Source organism: Anser cygnoides, chromosome 1, assembly GCF_040182565.1.
Source record: "Anser cygnoides isolate HZ-2024a breed goose chromosome 1, Taihu_goose_T2T_genome, whole genome shotgun sequence".
NCBI lineage: Eukaryota > Metazoa > Chordata > Aves > Anseriformes > Anatidae > Anser > Anser cygnoides.
Genome location: NC_089873.1, coordinates 184,004,841 through 184,022,217, shown reverse-complemented (window position 1 = coordinate 184,022,217; position 17,377 = coordinate 184,004,841). Strand labels below are relative to the sequence as shown.

At 41.8% G+C, this 17,377-nt stretch overlaps 1 protein-coding gene across 5 annotated transcripts in view; it reads right to left on the bottom strand.

Annotated features, from left to right (window-relative positions):
- Positions 1 to 453: 453 nt before the first annotated feature.
- FAM124A (family with sequence similarity 124 member A) overlaps positions 454 to 17,377 on the bottom strand; it is a 42,190-nt gene continuing 25,266 nt past the window's right edge. For 2 of the 5 annotated variants that reach the window (XM_048068281.2, XM_066989389.1), the window contains exons 3-4: positions 13,932 to 14,671; positions 454 to 2,391 (exon numbers count right to left, since the gene is read on the bottom strand). In XM_048068281.2, the coding sequence (XP_047924238.2) occupies positions 1,594 to 2,391; positions 13,932 to 14,671 (1,538 nt within the window). In that variant the 3' untranslated portion in view covers positions 454 to 1,593. Of the gene's footprint in view, positions 2,392 to 8,243; positions 11,252 to 13,931; positions 14,672 to 17,377 lie in introns of those variants that run through there. The other 3 variants (XM_066989397.1, XM_048068282.2, XM_048068283.2) reach the window with 3 other exon arrangements.

Genomic DNA, 17,377 nt, shown 5'->3' with positions numbered 1-17,377 from the left:
TCCCCCATAAAGCTGTGTTCAGTTTCCCTCAGACTTTCTTCCAGAATTGTTTGTGCAGACTGTGCATTTACTTAAATCATTACAATGGGCCAGGGGAGCTGTTTCACTTTTTGTAACTACTTTAGAGTATGTGTGTGTTAATTTATTTTTATTTTTTAAAGCAGCAACTCTTCCGAGTAAAAATCCCTGGTAATATAACAAACATTTTTCTTCCCAAATGCATTTTTTTCAATGCTGTCACAGTAGGTCTTCAGCATGTGCATATAGATTACATACAGCATTAAACATACACCTTTTATCAGGGTCACTTTCCTACTGGCTAAACCAGAACTGCAATCAGTGCCACTTCTCTGTGGCACCAACGTAAGTTTTCAGAACTATAATCAATCTATAAATCTGACTTAAATCCCGCTGAAGGTACTTAGCTGCCATATTAATAGCTTTGTACTTACAATTTATTTATTTATTTATTATTATTATTAATAACATTTTAATTGGAGCAAACCAGATTATCAAGAATGTGTATTTTAAAAATATAACTTGAAAAGCCAGTAAAATCTGACTTGTTTTCCCTTTGGATAGATTTATTTGAGAGAAAATGTATTTTACCCAAAACCAAGTACGCTTGCACTGAAAATATGAAGAATACATTTTTGCATCAACTGTTTTTAACAGAAAAATAACAACCCCTAAGAAAGCAGGAAGTTGCTATATATTCAGGACTAGTGGTGTAGCAATATATAAAAATGCTGGGTTATGTCTTTTGTTTTGCATTCCAAAAAGGTAAACTCTGTATTGCCTGAGTTGGAAGTAGTAAACATTTTTTACTTAGGTTACCACTGACTACACGAGTGATTCAGACTACAGTCACAGCTGGAAAGAATGGGATTCACGTGGAGATGGGTAGAAAATGTTCTGTAAGGTTTCCTGTTTGGCACTTTCCATACCCTGGACTGTCAAAATAAAGAGATTCAGTGGAGATTCCTCTTCCCTGTGGAAGAAATGGAGCTTCTCCCCCTCTCAGTACTGTAAACTCTCAGAGGTTAGAAGGAACCATGTGTGTCCCCGCTGGAAACATCTTGTCTGAGGCTACTGGAGATGTGCTGCTGGGACCTGCTGTCCTTAGAGTTGCCTTTGGAACCTGTAAAAGGGAAAGAAGATCCCTTTCTCCTGATATCTTTCCATAGTTAAAATAATTTCGCAGAAAAATTGAAGCTGTTTGGTGTCACAAATTACTCTTCAGTTTCTGCCAAAGAAAATTCTATTATTTTACATTTTTTCTGGAATTTCCTTCGCTGTCAGTCCAAACAACCGCTGTCATCGGTCACAGAAACCATCCACCTTGCACTGCCATGGACAAGCCTCGGTACAGATCACCCCCTCCAGGACAGAGGTTTTGAGCACCAGCTCAGACTGCTTTACAGTACATAGTTTGGGGACACCCATCTCTGAAAGATCTGAGAGCTTTTGTCAAATATTTATCATGCTCTGCTGCATCACCTTCTTCTTCGTGAGGAAATTTCTGTAAGCTCAGACTAGGCCCACCGTGGTCATCACAAGAAGAACACATTTGCCCTGGGAGACAGAGAAACCTCAGATGTAAAATTCTTCTTCGTTAGTTGGTGAAGCTGGGTAAATGCTACCACAGTCATCCAGAGAACAAGGGGCTGCTCTCGAGGGCTGTTTGGGCTGCTTGGAGAGAGATGCTGACCTAAACGAGCTGGAAGACCATTCAGAGAGAGAAGGTAGTGAACCATCCCCAGGCTCAAAGGTATTGCACATGACAGATACAGGCCTTCCACTGGTAGCAGCCTGCGTAGCCATAGTTTGCTTCTGTGGGGGAAGAGAGGCTTCCAAGTCACTACAAAATCCATTCAGGGCAGAGTATGCAGAGACCACAGACAGGTCTGAGAAGGACAGCTTCCTCCCCGTGTCTACATCAGTCTCCTGTGCACCCTCCAAATCATCAATGTTAAGCCTGGGGCTGCATCTCCATGTTTTCAACCTGGTTGCAGGTGACCCAGTATTTGAAAACTGAAATGGTTCACTGAAATGAACAGTCTCTGAGGTTGGGGAGGTGCTCACTGTGGGCAAGCAGAACAGAGACTTGCTTCGTTGAAATGACCACGAAATGCTAGAAGCACTGCTGGATCTGCGAGTGAAGTCTCCTCGATCACCGTGCCTCAAGTCCTGCTGGGAGAAACCAAGATGATGACCAAGGCCGTTTGCGTGATGTACCTTGTTTTGACTCGTTTCTTCTGGTTGTTCAGGGACAGGCTGGTGGCTCTGAGGAAGAAAGCCTGGCAAAGTGGTGAAGCGGGAATCTGTTGACACAGATGGATATGGTTGCTTGTTCTGCTTTGCAGACTTCCTACACCAACTGCGTGCTTGCTGCAGCAGGAGAGGGGGAAAAGAAGATCATATTAATACACAGTTGGCAGTCTTACAACCGTAAGTCTCCGTTGCTGAGTTGTTACTGCAAATAATTATGAAGCAGACTTCATTCAGTATGCTCACAGCAAATGTTTCACTTCAATAACAAAGAGAAACCACCCTGCCAAAATCCCAAATATTTACATAAGGAGCCTTGAAGACAACAAGAATAAATGGTAGAGGAGCCCTGCCTTGCGGGCTGAATTACACTAGCTCGAAATCCTCCCTTGCTATTGACTTGCTCAGATTCATTCATATCCTGCCTTCCAACTTTACTGCCATAGAGAAATCTAAAGAACAAAAATGAATAAACGGCAGATGTATGGTACTACCATTCTTATTTCTCATTTCTTCATTACTGTGGTGCACGTTTTTATTTTTTCCTCTGAGACATCAAAAAGCAATTTTAGCAAGCAACTTCATTCTCTGTCATCTCAATGGGAATATACCGCTTCTTTCAGCTCTGTCTCATTTTCTCTTTTACGTCTGGTTAGCTGAGCAGTGTGCTCCAGAATCCATTTGCTCTATAACTAACTCCTAAGGACAGCTTTATCATAGAATCATAGAATGGCTTGGGTTGGAAGGGACCTTAAAGATCATCTAGTGCCAACTCCCCTGCCATGGGAAGGGACGCCACCCACAAGATCAGGTCAGTGGTTGACCTTTAGACACCTAATTTGCTTTAGACTCCTAGAATGAAGAGCCCTGATGTTTTTGATCTGAATCTGGGCCTGTATCTCACCCCTTGAGCTGGATTCAGTTGTCTACCTGCCAGATATTTGAGCATTTGCACAGGGATAGCAGCTGTTACAAACAGAGAGCCAATGTCCTCAAGAAGCAGCTGGAGGTCAGGTGGCCTTCATATGGGGTTAGACACTGATGTGCAGATAACTAAACTGAGCCCCTAGTGTCAGAGCAATCAACATTTTTCATCATCGCACTTATCTAAGCAAGGCTTTTAGAAGTTTGCATTTTTAAAATTTCAATTTAGATTCTTCTTACTAGAATTTTTCACATAATTCAAAACACTAGATTTCCATTCCAAAAGGAATGGAAAAGGGCGAGGAACTAATGGGAAAATGTGGAATAACATACCACTGAGAATAAGCAATAATCTCAGCTATGGGACTTGTCAGTCAGAAACAGCAGAGGAGAAATAATTAAGGATCTTGGCCACTATGTGCTATTAAAGTGACAAGGCTGTGAGAAATATGATTCTGGGCTGTCTCAAGTTAGTTAAAAAGGTATTAATGTACTGCATAAAACACTGGTAAGGCCTCAGCTGGAATGCTTCACATGACTTAAATCACCCCTATATGAAAAAAAAAATCAAATTGAAAAAGATGGAGCCATAAAAAAAAAAATGAACTATCCATTAAGAAATATGTACTACAAACTAATAAAAGGTTTCTAATCACAACAGAAGTAGAAGAGCCTTCTGGGGCAAGTAATGGATAAAGATGGAGCTTGATTGTTTTACAAAATAGATTACATGACATGGTAGAAAGGGATGAGACCTGGCAGCCAAGGAGGTCTTTTTGTATACTCTTTCTCTAAAAGAACTCCATACATTGTTGCTTCTAACATCTCGCTAGTGCACATTGTATTGTCTTAGTGACCCAGATCTGTCACAACCATCTTCTCTTTTTTATTGATGTGATTTTACAGGAAAAAAAAAAAAAAAGAAAGATTTTTCACATCTGTAAAAGATTTTTGCTTGTTTGTGATTGCCTAGCTAGAAGTGATTTATAGGACAGCCAATCCCTAGGAATTCACTTAGGCATTATAGTTGAATATATACATTGCAATGTATCCATAATGAGGTATGTTAATCCATAACCTATTTCTGTGTAATAAAATAAGCTGTTTTCTTTAATGCCATAAGGAATTAAATGAATTCATGAGTACATTAACCACAGTACTGCAGCAGTTTGATAAACTGATAAGGAATCAATAGTGCAAAAGTATCAAATAAAATTAGTTAAATTGTCAACAAAACATTACCAGAAGTCATGTCTGATGTCTATATGCAACACTGTTTTATTTATGCAATCGGTGAGTTAATTCATTTAACAACTCACTCAACAAGATAAAAGACTTGTGTCTATGAAGAAAATACCAGTTGTTTCTTAGCTGAAGACACTTCTAGGTAACCCAGAAATAATAATGAGATATCCTGAAAGAGATCACCCCATTCAGATGAATTTGTAGAAGAAGGTCAACCTGGGAGTACTGGTTGATAGTCGGCTGAATATGAGCCAGCAGTGTGCTCAGGTGGCCAAGAAGGCCAACAGCATCCTGGCTTGTATAAGAAGCAGTGTGGCCAGCAGGTCTAGGGAAGTGATTGTCCCCTGTACTCGGCTCTGGTGAGGCCGCACCTCGAGTATGGTGTTCAGTTTTGGGCCCCTCGCTACAAGAAGGACATGGAGGTGCTCGAGAGAGTCCAGAGAAGGGCAACGAAGCCGGTGAGGGGTCTGGAGAACAAGTCTTACGAGGAGCAGCTGAGGGAGCTGGGATTGTTCAGCCTGGAGAAGAGGAGGCTCAGGGGCGACCTTGTCACTCTCTACAGGTACCTTAAAGGAGGCTGTAGCGAGGTGGGGGTTGGTCTATTCTCCCACGTGCCTGGTGACAGGGCAAGGGGGAATGGGCTAAAGTTGTGCCAGGGGAGGTTTGGGTTGGATATGAGGAAGAACTTCTTTACTGAAAGGGTTGTTAGGCATTGGAATGGGCTGCCCAGGGAAGTGGTTGAGTCACCATCCCTGGAGGTCTTTAAAAGACGTTTAGATGTAGCCCTTAGTGATATGGTTTAGTGGAGGACTTGTTAGTGTTAGGTCAGAGGTTGGACTCAGTGATCTTGGAGGTCTCTTCCAACCTAGATGATTCTGTGATCCTGTACCCCTCATTGTATTGCTGGTTGCACTAACCAAGGGTGCTCCTTTTTTTCTGAGCAGTAGCTCTGATACCAGATACACTGCATGGAATCAGGCACTACTCTTGATGAATCAGCAGAAGTACCTCATGTTTCTCCTACCTCTCAGAGAAAAAAAATCATGGACTGCCTGATCTTGGCATGTCTCCATGCTGTCTTTGTGTTTTAGCAGACTTTGTTGATAATAGAGCAGATTAGGCATCTAGAGAAACCAAGGTTGCACTAAGTGCAGTCTTCTTGTTTGTGAAAGTGTAAGGTCTGTGGGACCACAAGCACTGGTAACCACTCAGACAAAACTACATGGAAACAAGTTTTTTGGGGACAGACCAGGCACTTGCACAGGAGCAGTGGGCAGTATGAAAACCTCTCCTTTACCTTAAGCACATATCTATCTGTATATGTAAAACAGAGCCCACAGACATCACAAGTAGGATTTAGTTGTCCAGTTAGCACAGTCAGTGGCACCTGGAGAGCAATTCAGCTTTCCTTCAAGAAGACTGCTGCATTGGGTTAGCTGAATTGCTCTGTAGATCCTTGGGCTGTAGTGAGTACATACCCATTGACTAAAATTAGACTGTAGCCCACGGAAAAAAACATCTAGTTATACATCATTGTAGGTGTCTACAATCAGGAGCTGAACACAAAGCCTGCAGAGATAACTCCCATGTATTCATTTTGATCTGGTGTGTACAGGAGATATTAAGCACACCAGTAAGAGTTTCATGTATTTAAACGACGGTAATAATTTGCTTTTCTTATTTATTGTCAAAAAATACACCTCATTGCTTTCTACAACTTCCTGAGGAGGCAAAATAGAGAGGGAGGCGCTGCTGTCTTCTCTCTGGAAACCCATGGCTGGACACATGGGAACAGCATGGAGCTGCACCTGGGGAGGCTCAGACTGGACATTAGGAAACCACTTTGTTTTAACCGATTTGGGAATAAAACACAGACACAAGAATAGCTGTTTTGAGCTCTTTCTAATATTTACACATCCTGTGGGTAGAGCTCCATCTCATGAAATACCAGTAAAAAAGATTACAGTGTAATCCTGTATTGTAGGGAACCGGATTATGTGGACTAATAAGACTTTTCTATATCTACATTCTGTGGCTTGTCATAGATCACAGAGAGGATTCCATGATTTAACAAGGATTCAAACTCAAGCAAAACTAGCTCCTAGCCCTGTGCCAAGCCTTTTGACTGTACTCCTTCCTACCACCCCAGCACTGTATATGGATGTTCATGTGATGGCTCCTCTTTGTTTTGGCTGTACAGTGCATGACAGATCCCGAAAGTTTAACAGCTAAACCACATTTCCTTGCATTCACAGGAGAAACAAGGCCCTAGGAGTGAGAGACGATCATCTTCTGCTGCCCTTTGGGCTTTGTGGGACTGGAAACAGCAAGACCTACTTGTGTGTCATGCGCGTTCAACTGCTCTTCAGCTTTCTCCCTGCTCTTCAACTCTTCCCTTGGCTTTTCAGTCCCATAGGCTGTATTTTTAATGAATTATTTTCTTTATTTAAGTCTCTGCAGCCTTCTCCTCATTTGCGTTCTGCATTACCTGCTCCCTCACCACAGCCTGACCCAGCTGCCTGCATCAGGAGCCAGCATGGTGGAGATGCTGGTCAGGGAAGCAGCACCTGAGACAACAAAGACTCTATCTAAATGGCTGCGTCACCAACGCAGCTTCCACCACACCAGGAAAGCTGTTTTATTTAAAGACTCCAAATACAGGGAGAGAGATCGGCCAAACCCTGCCACAAATACGCGTATCAAAACCGGCTGTGGCTTCAATCGATTAGCTCTCTAACAGAACGGGTTTTTTCATCTAGTGCTAATCTGCTACTCATTTGTAATCTCTGCACAAATCTCTGTGAAGCCAGGAAGGATTTAGAGTCTCTGTGCATTACAATAGTTTGCAGAAGAATTTCATGACAAATATCCAGGAATGCAATAAACAACCTGGGGTGAACAGAGAGGTACTTTCAACTTCACGTGGGCTGCCCATACCGGACAAGAAAAGTCCTGTAGTCTTTTTTAAGTTATCTGCTTTTTAAGAAAAAGATTATAACCAGTCGAACTGTGAGTGCTGCAATGAGAAAATCAGTTCTTGCACTGCAAACTCAGATTTTGCCAGCATTGCTCAACAGCAGCACAATGGTGTTTGTTTAGAGGTATTTAAACCAGTGGGACTGATACAGATATAAAATAAAGTTAAAAAAAAATCAACTGGAGAAAATGTGGCAAAAGCTAGTCTTAACATCACAATAAAAAAGTCTTATTTGTAAGATACAATGTATTCACAGGGCAGAATATCAAAAGGCAAAATCCACAAATGCAATTTAAAATTGAATTGAACATATTTGAAAAGTGGCACATAATGTGTTTACAAAACTAAAATGGTTGGGTGTTTTGTAACACCAGATATTCCCTGTCAAGAGATTTTGCTGGATGTATAGAGCTATCAGAGATCTTACCATGCCATGAAAGATAACTGCATTAATGGAGAAGACAGAAAAAAAGTACCTCGGGGTGAAGAAAAAAATTGCAAAATTAACTCCTGTTTGAATTAGCGACTGACTCAGCTGTGTCCTGACCAAAAGCAATCATTAGCACTAAGAAGAATCAAACACCTAAGGCACTAAAAGGAAAGGAAAATAAAGGGCAAGATTTTGAAAACAGGAGGCCAGAATTAGACAGATTATTTAATTCAGATTAAGGCACCTGACTTGACTGGCCCAATTTTTGCCCCACAAGAAATTTTTTGCATCCTTGTTTGTCCTTTATGCTTTTCTTGCCTTTCTTCCTTCTTTGTGTTGAGGTTTGCTCTATCTGCACTATCAATTTAAGCAAGCTTGAAGCTCTTTACTCACCTCCATTTTCCTTCTTGTAGATCAAAGAGTTATCTTCCAAAGTGCCCCCTCTTTGCCTGTTTTTGTCTTTCCTCTTCCCCTTCTCTGCTTCCTGGTTTACTTGCTTCTCTTTCTCTCTTTTACATATGCTTAACTGTAGTGACGCAAGACTGCATTTGTGAGACTGTGCTTTCTTTCCTTTATTTCCCAGATTTTGTAGTCAGTGATGCCTTTGAGTAACACGGACTAGATAATTTAACAGAATATAAAACTACACAGAGACATTTAAACCATCCACTCTGACCTTGTGTTTATCATTTTAAAAATCATTAAGCCATTTCTTTACTGAGCCTGCTGATACTTCAAGTGGACAAAAGCATTTCAGTTTTCGGAAATTTAAGAGACTAAATGCTGTATGCTTCAGGCAGAGCCATAAGACAGAGCCCAAGCATAATGCCACAAAGCCCAAGACCCTTAAAAGGAAGCAAATTGACTAATGCTCCTAGATTATTTACACGTTTTATCAAGATCATACAAATGTTGAATGACCACCAAGGACCCGAACTGTAAACTAAGGGAAGGAGAATTAATATTGCTTTGTGTTGGAGATAGGAAATGAAGAACCCACATGAGGTCTGGCAGGGTTTAGAAGGTCACATGAAGTAAATTTCACTATGACCACACTGATCTGTGTCCTGGACCTCTGAACAGAAACAGAAGTGGACCTGAGCCTCCAAGATTTGTCTCTTGTTGGCCAAGATAGGCTTGAGATACAAACCATTGTACGTGCTAAAGTGATGAGTAAAATGATTCCTTTAGTCTCAGCTGGGCCTGGGAGAATAAAAGGAAGAACTTTGTCCTAACCTCAGATCTGGTAATCGGTTTGACCCTTAGCAGCTCAATAATGCTCATCCCTGCTGCCCATATATCTAACACAGGGTATTTCCTGCATTTTCAGAGTCCTCTTGTCCTAGCTCCTGGTTATGGCCAAGCACTAGTGCTCTGCATGACGGCACTACCTCACTACCTCTACTCCCTTCCCTCAGCCTAAAATATGTTTCATTATTTGTGCATCATGGAAAAATCTCTCCCTGATTTCTGCATTCATCTATCTTGACTATGAAGATTGACTACAACATCACTTCATGAAGACATGTACATGTTCTAAGCAACCTGAGGAAAATAAGGGCACTTTTATTCTCCTCATGGCCCCAGACAAAAGGGGATGAAGTAATGAGCTCATGAGCCTCACAGACACCTGTATATCCTACACTGAATAAACACAGAGGTTTTCAGCTATCAGCTTTTGAATCCCTTTTCTGTATAACGTATTTGCTGATGTCTGTGTAGGCTTGTAACCTTCATGCTGTTTCTCATTTTCAGGCACTTTGTGCTGCAAATGCCTCTCACAAAATGCAGGTGGCATACATCTGCACACACAGACTTACTTCTGGCAACTCCAAGGACATAGGCAACAATAACATACCGATCTTGTACATAAATGACTGCAGTTGACCTCATGAAACCATTAGGGGATGAATACTGGTCAACCATAGATGTATAATAGTTATTTTGTACACTGAGCGATGGAGAAACCTCCAAGGTAGCAGAGACCTCGGCTTGCAGGTAGCACACAGCAGCAGGTTAATGAGATGTAATGGTTGGGTCCACATGCAATGTTTTCTCAGAACCAATGCTTCAGTTAATAAAGCAGGTTTCCTGAATATGATTATATCACTTCTGAACTCAAGATTACAGTTGCCCAGTATAGGTAAGAAAAACATTGGTTGATTGCCTCAGCAAATTGGCTAAAAAACCCCTCTAATTAAAAGCTACAATCAGTTAACATTTGCACTATTATTTCAATGATGTTCTGTAAAGCAACACTAGGCAGAAAATAGCCACTCCATAAACAATATAGGGTCATCAACATAATAAATAGCCTTACAATGCCAGATCTGACTACATTGCTTCAGGCAGGATTAGCAAAGACTTGTAGCAAACTGGACATTTCTTGGGATTTTTTATTTATTTATCTTGGCTTTTTGGTACTGTTTGTCTGTTTCTTGGTAATGGAGATGGTGGAGGGGGAGGAATTTCAGCAAGAAACTGGATGAATCAGGTGCCTGAGCATAGATGCTTGATCCATTTTGATATCTCCTAGGGTTGCCTGTTTGGCATTCCTGTAGGTTCTGAGTCTAATCTGCCAGAAGGTCTCTTTTGGGTGTCTTAGTTACCCTTTGGCATGTAAAATGGCAGTAGATCTCATGCTTAAGCACTGAGTAATTCGTTGTCTGCTGTCTACCTTCCCCCCAAATATGTCTGCATCCCTACCCCATGCAGAATGTTTGGGAAATTCTGCCAAAATTGTATTTTTATTTATTTTCCTTATGCAAAGGCACTCTCCTAATTTCAAGAATCCCTCTGTGTATTTTCTTTCTTCTCTCTGCTCACTACTCCTTGCTTCCCAACCATGCATGGCCAAGCCAGCCCATCGCTTATTAACCTCTCCTGCTTCCCACACTGCACTGCCAGGCATGCAAATTCATTAGCACTCTGTGGGGGTTATGTCCAGAGGCAACCAGGAATTTGGACAAGACCTATAAAACTAGCGGTATGTTTCGTATACCAAAATATGGTATATTCTTAGCTACAATATTTATATGTTCTTCCCACTGCTCTTACAAGTGCCCCCACATCTCCTGCTTCTGGGCTTAGCAGTGGTGATGCAGCATGGGTCTTCCCACTGGGTGTGGACATGCTCTTAAGTCTTCCTTACCGCTTCACCCTGGCTGGCACAGAGGTGCACCCCGGAGCTAACTTGCCACTAGAAAAGTTACTGTGACAAAATAATTTTGAACAGCTTCCAAGCAAATGAAGGAATGAGGTCTATGATATTGAACAGACTTATCCTGCCCATGAATAACTTTATTTTTTCTTGCACTGACTTTATCTGTGCCCCTTGATAGTTCCATTTGCAAAATGTAATTTTGAAGAACATGGATCAACCTGGCTGGCAAGTATCCCAGTCCCTGTAAGCACACAAGCAAAAACACAGAGGTCACATTTTGTTAGTCTAATCATGGAAGTATCTTCCAATTTCAAACATTAATCACTGCCTGTTATTAACAAGGATGTAAATCAAACGTTTTAGGTATAATTGGTAATTTTACTCTGTAGAAAGTACAGTATCAATATGCAGTAAATAAAAAAACGCCAGTGATTGCTAAGCACCCCTGATGTGCAGGCTGGAAACTATGATGAAGTCATTCTTTGGATTTGCATAATTGCAAAGAGGTGAAAGTTGTTACTGATGCTGTGGCATCGATAATGTTGTTAAAAGCACTATTATATGAGAAGTCAAAAGGTAGTCCTGTACCTTGCTTTAAAGGGTAGACACTGTAATTTTTTAACTCAGAATGAGTTTGAAGAACAGAAGGAGTCCATGGATCACCAAATCAAATGCTTTCTATAACCCATACCCCATCATATAATTCCTTTTCCTTAACTGAGCACCCTGACTCAAATTAAGATATGAACCTGTTTGCACCCCCTGGGTGGCTGGCCATCAATATGAACAACTGCCAACTTAAATCCGTTTATCGGCAGCTTTTTGTTCCTGTGCCAGAAGAATCACGTAGGTGAAATTCCCTTTCCCAGTTCCTATTGTTGAGGTTCTGATGTATTTTCAGAGCACAGTCAGAGCTCCCCTCAGACTGACCTTGGCAAGGCTCCCATGGCCCTACTCCTTCAGTTTTCACTTGTAAGGCGGCCTCTATTCTTCTGCGTGTGCTGGGAGCCCTTTCCTGTATCTGCGCCTCTCCAAAGTCACCTTTCTGGAGGCCAGGACTGAGCACAGGTGAGACCCTCGGTACCCTGAGAAATGGTGCAAGCACTGCCCACACTCCTTAGGGGATATGAACTCTGAAGCACACTAGAGATTGCATTTCCCTTGTCATGGGCAGACTGCAGGGTGATTTGTAGTTGTCTGAGTACAAACAGGACATTTTCCTGATTCTAATTCTGATTGTATAAAATTATTAAGACCTGTGTACCAAGGCCTAGACTTCATGACTACAATTTCATGTTAGACACAAAGTCTGTTTTCTCTCCATTTTGCTTATATTAAACTTCTTTTGCCTCATCCCACTTCCAGAAGGTCTCTTCCAACCTAGATGATTATATGATTCTATGTGATAATTTCCAGTTCTGTAACCTCAGTCCAATTTGCCACTTTGCTCTCCTGTTCAGCATCACCACCCTCACTGAAAACAGAAATGAAAATCAATCACATTTGGAGGCCATACTTAACAGGCTTTCATTCTTCTCTTTTGTGCACATGATAAAAATCTTGTTTTAACTTTGCAAAGCTTACTTCAGCATGTTGTATGGCAATCTCACTTTAACTCTGCACTGCCCAGTGCCTGTTATTTCTGAAAATTTGCTGTTTAGAAATTGAAAGCCTTATTTACAAGGTCTGTTTGTTTTCTTTTCTTTATTTTTTTCTTTCCATTCAATTTACTTGGAACCAGTGCAAAGATCTCATAAATCAGTTATATCACATAGGAAACACCTACCCCCCCCTCAAAAAAAACCAAAAAGATAGGAAAAAAAACTAAAAAACACACAAACACATACAGAAAAAGGATTGGGGGAAAAGGGATATAGATTAAAGTGGGTGCTGTCTAAAGGTATTGTGGTGGCTCTTGAAAGCTTATGTTTACAAGTTATCTCAGCCTAACACAGATATGCCTACACTGCAGTCAGTAATCCTGACAAACTGGTGGCTACCTTGGCAGAAAGGTGGGGAAGCTGAGGAAGCTGAGCTCATGAATGAAATGCACTCCAAAAAAAAAAAATACCCTACTTCAAAATCTGAACAAAAGTCTTCTAAAGGTGAGGGTCTGCACTCCTTGTTTCTCACGCTAAGCAGCAATAAATTCCTTCACCTCTGCTGTGAAGGAATGCACGTGAACCTCGTTCTGGATTGCCAGACATATCCCTTTGCAGAGCAGGGAGCTATTGAAAGCTTGTTGCTTGTTGTCCTGCTCAACTCCTTTGGATATAGTGCATGCTGATGCACTGCCCAGATATCATGCCTACAGATGTCCTAACAAATAAATTCTCTTTTTGGACTTGGTTATGAGGACCTGAGACTAATTTGAGAGGACAGACTGTGGGAATGTATCTCCCAGGCTGCATTTCTTTTCCTTCACCTCCTTTCCTCCACCTCCATCCTGATAATCACTGTGAAAAAGAGAGGTGCAGCCTGTCACCTTGTTTTTCAAACTGATTCTAGAAAATAATGTGTACCATCAGGAATTCTGCTTGTCTCCCATAAAAATCTTGTAACTGAGAGCTATTTTATAAAACCGTCTGTTCTGTGCCCATATTTCCTATAAAACTACACCCATCAGCCACATTTCTCCACTTGGGCTCATAATTCCCTCTCCCCTTGTTCCTTTAAATAGCCACCTCATCTCAAATCATTCTTTGCATAAACTGAGGTTCAATGATACCTGGATAGCATCTCAACTGCCTTCCTGAGTAGCTACACACACAGCAAGGGGTTTTTTTTCAGCAGTAAAGTCCTTCCTCTTTCACCTAGAGTAGAGCAATAGAAAAGCCTCCTCTTCTGGTTGCTGTTCTAGATTAAGGTTTTCTGGACAAAGTCAATAAATGTTCTTCTGTTTCCCGGCATACTGGGCTTACCTGCAAGAGGATCCTATTTCCATCGTGGTCTTCAGTCTGCCACCTGCCTTCACTAATTGGGCTGCAAGGGTTGGGCAAGAGAGGAACGAGCTGTCCGACATCTTTCACTCTGAATTCCAGCACTGCTGACTCTGTTGGCACTGGTATTTGGCCCTTTGGAAGTTTTTTTAAAGAAAACTGAATGTCTATTTCCATGTTTGAATAGACAGGAAAAACACAAAAGTCTGCTTTTTTCTGACATACCGGTCTTTTCAGTATTAACTCATACAACTTCAAAATGTCGGTGTAGTTTTCATTCCTGCAGTATATCGTGAAGCGGATAATTTCCTTCCCGTAATGCACTGGGCGAATGGCCCACAGAGGGGTCTCGGGAGCCAAGGTGTAAAAGTCCTGGCTGCATGGCATATAAGGGAGGAACTTCCCGTGCACTCGCTCTGTGTGGTGGTAATGCCAAGGTGGCCGCTGAAAGGTTTCGTGGAGCTGCAAGATGGGCTCCTCTCCGTATTCCTCCTGCAGGAACAGAATGACGGCAAGGGCTGGCTGAGGAACCCCAGCCTTACCTGGCTTCCTGTGCTTCTTGGACACGCGTCTTTCTGAGACTCGAAACAACTGGAGGTCTGGGTGGATCCAGGCTAGGAGCTTATCGATGGCTTGCTGAAGAATCTTGGATTCACCTGGGTCGGTGATAATATGTACACTAACGAGGAATGGGTCCTGTATCTCTTCCACAGAAAGTTCACCTGGGAGTGTAAAAAGAAAAACATCCTTTAAGATTTTTAACCTACTGATTTCCTTGACGGAGAAACAGTCTACTCAGTCACACTGGGCTTTTTTTCACCTCTCTCAGGCTCACCTACAATAAAGCAAAAATAATGTGCAGACATAAAGCAACCAAGAAAGTAATCGGAAGACAGAGAAGTTTCATCAAGCATGCCATAACAGTTGCTGTTTCTACTGGGATAGGACCCAAAGGACATTACCCATAGTGTATTTCTGTGTTAGGAAAGAGCTGCCTCCTACAGCTAAGAGGTAGGAAAGACAAAAATATTGACATAGAGTTGGGGTGGAAGGGACACTAATGATGTGCGGAACAGTTGGAGTGGACAATGTTCATCCCATCTTGTTTTAATTTGCCACTTGGCTTGGGGCATGGAAATTGCACTGCTGCACCGCTGAACTCCACTCTATCACCTTGACACCGGAGTTTTCCACCAAGTTAAAAGTGTTCTGTGTCCTGAAGGCAACTGTTTTAATAAATATCGCAAAGTTTAGAGGGAGAGGCAATATCTTTTGTTAGACCAATTGGTACAGTTGGGGAAAAAAAACAACTGAGGAGTCTTCAGACAGATAAGCCTTTCTTCAGGAAAAGATATTAATTCTCCCTACAAATCCTGCACTGTTTATGTCCTTAGACAATCATAACTACAGTACTACTGCTTCAAGGTTTTTATAAGATTAGGGACGACTGGTAAAAGCAGGAAGCACAAAAAGTTACATTTACTCAAGGGAGAAAAGAAATCCCTATTTTGCCTTGGGAGCATTCAAAAGGGCTGTCTGTGCTGCTGTCCCTAAAACCTCTTTGACAGCTCAGCAGCAGAGCAATGGCTGGATGGAGGGCAGGGGTGGAATTATCACTTCTGTTCTGCTGGAGCTGCATGCCAAGAGAGAAGCATGTAAACAGAGATCCAAGACAGTTTAATAAATCATGCAGGTAATCTGGATATTTTTGCTGAAATGGTTCCCTCTATGTGGTGTTCTGAAACTACCTACATGTCTGAGACCCCAGGCCTGGGCACAAAGCCTAAGTGTGTGAAGACTTAGAAAGGCTTCCCAAGCTTTTCATTGTACAGACCACATTTAATAGAGGGATTGTCTCACAGGCTGTTTCCCCTCCTATTGGCAATTGTATGAACCTCTCCCTCCTCCATCCTGGCATCAGAACAACATTCCTGTGATACTTCAGCAATTGCTTTAATGGAAAAGCAGCACTATACAAGTAGCGTGTTTTAGGTGTCTTTTAATACAGGATAGCTGCAAGACACAGAGAAAAGCTAGATGCGACTGTGCAGCTTTCCAGAGATGTCCAGTAAGCATACCATCAGCCTCAGTTTAGAAGCTGCAGAATTATATGGCATGCAGAACAAATAACAAGCATTTTTCCCAGGGGAGATACAGAAAACCCAAGGAAATTATCAAAAACACAACCATTGTGGAGTTCTTGTATCTGCATGAAATGGGTGATGCAGAGTGACTTTGTCAGATGGTTCATGGAAGAAAATTGAAGCAAAAGAAAAAATCTGTGTCAGTAAACAGCAAGAGGCTCCTCTGTGACAACTGTTACTGGTAGGTAATTCTTGGAGATATCCCCTGTGGATAGTCACAGTGTGGGAGAAAGACAAAGGGTGTGTGGGGGGAGGCCCTGTCATGGCCTTCTTCATGGGACAGCAGGACAGGAAGGCAAACAAATTACAGAGGACAGTGATCTAATAAAACCAGAAAGAAAATAATTGCCATAGCTACGCAGCCATTCGTTTTTTAAGACTGGAATAGAAGATGTTCAGGTCTTTTCTCCCTCTGTTTCCTTTGTCACAGAAATGCTATCAGAGCATGCAACAAGCTACAGGCTTGATATTTATGCATATAAATGACTGCAGCTTTGAAAGAAGCCTGGGCACAACAATGCGAAGCAAAGAGCCATCGTTGCTGCGGGCTTCTTACTCTGAATTGAAGAAAAAAAATTCCCTGAGCGTGGCTTTTCTGCCCTCCTGTTGCTCAGCGTGGTGCCTGGACACTGAATGGTCTAAAGCATTTTTCATTTTGCAGCCAGCACCAGTATTAGTATTCTGCTGCCTGTGCCCATCAGCACCAGATGCTCAGAGAGCCAGCCGCAGAAGACCACCAAAGCACTGCACAAAACCATAATTAGCAGTTAGGGTTATATATATCTAACAGTGAAAATCACCTTTTTTTTTAATCTTACGTTGTTTTTTTTCCTTCCCTAACTAGAAGCAGCTAACTACGCTGAAGGTGGAAAAGTAACAAAGCAGTACAGAAAGAGCTTCAGTATCTATTTTTTTGTTAGCAAGGATGCTTTTACTGCAGTACGGGTGGGTGCCACTTTTACACCTTTCATTATGTGGCTTCTGTGCTTATAAAATGGCAGCCCTTTCTGTTTTGGTAAGAAAACCAGAAATTTAAGAGAATCAGAAATGAGAGGTAAGGAGCTGAGATAAACTTCCCCTGAGCTGATGGTAAGCTGCAAATTGTTTCTGTGTTACTAACAAGGTTTTTTGCTTCAACTCACAGGGAAAGGGGAGAAATGGCACCGTTTCTCATGACACAGTTCAATTCGCCCTCCGGCAAATTGTCACAGAAGCAAATGAAAGCTCTGCATATGTATTAGCCCTTCTGTGTTAGCAGTTAATCCCACGGAAAATATCAAAATG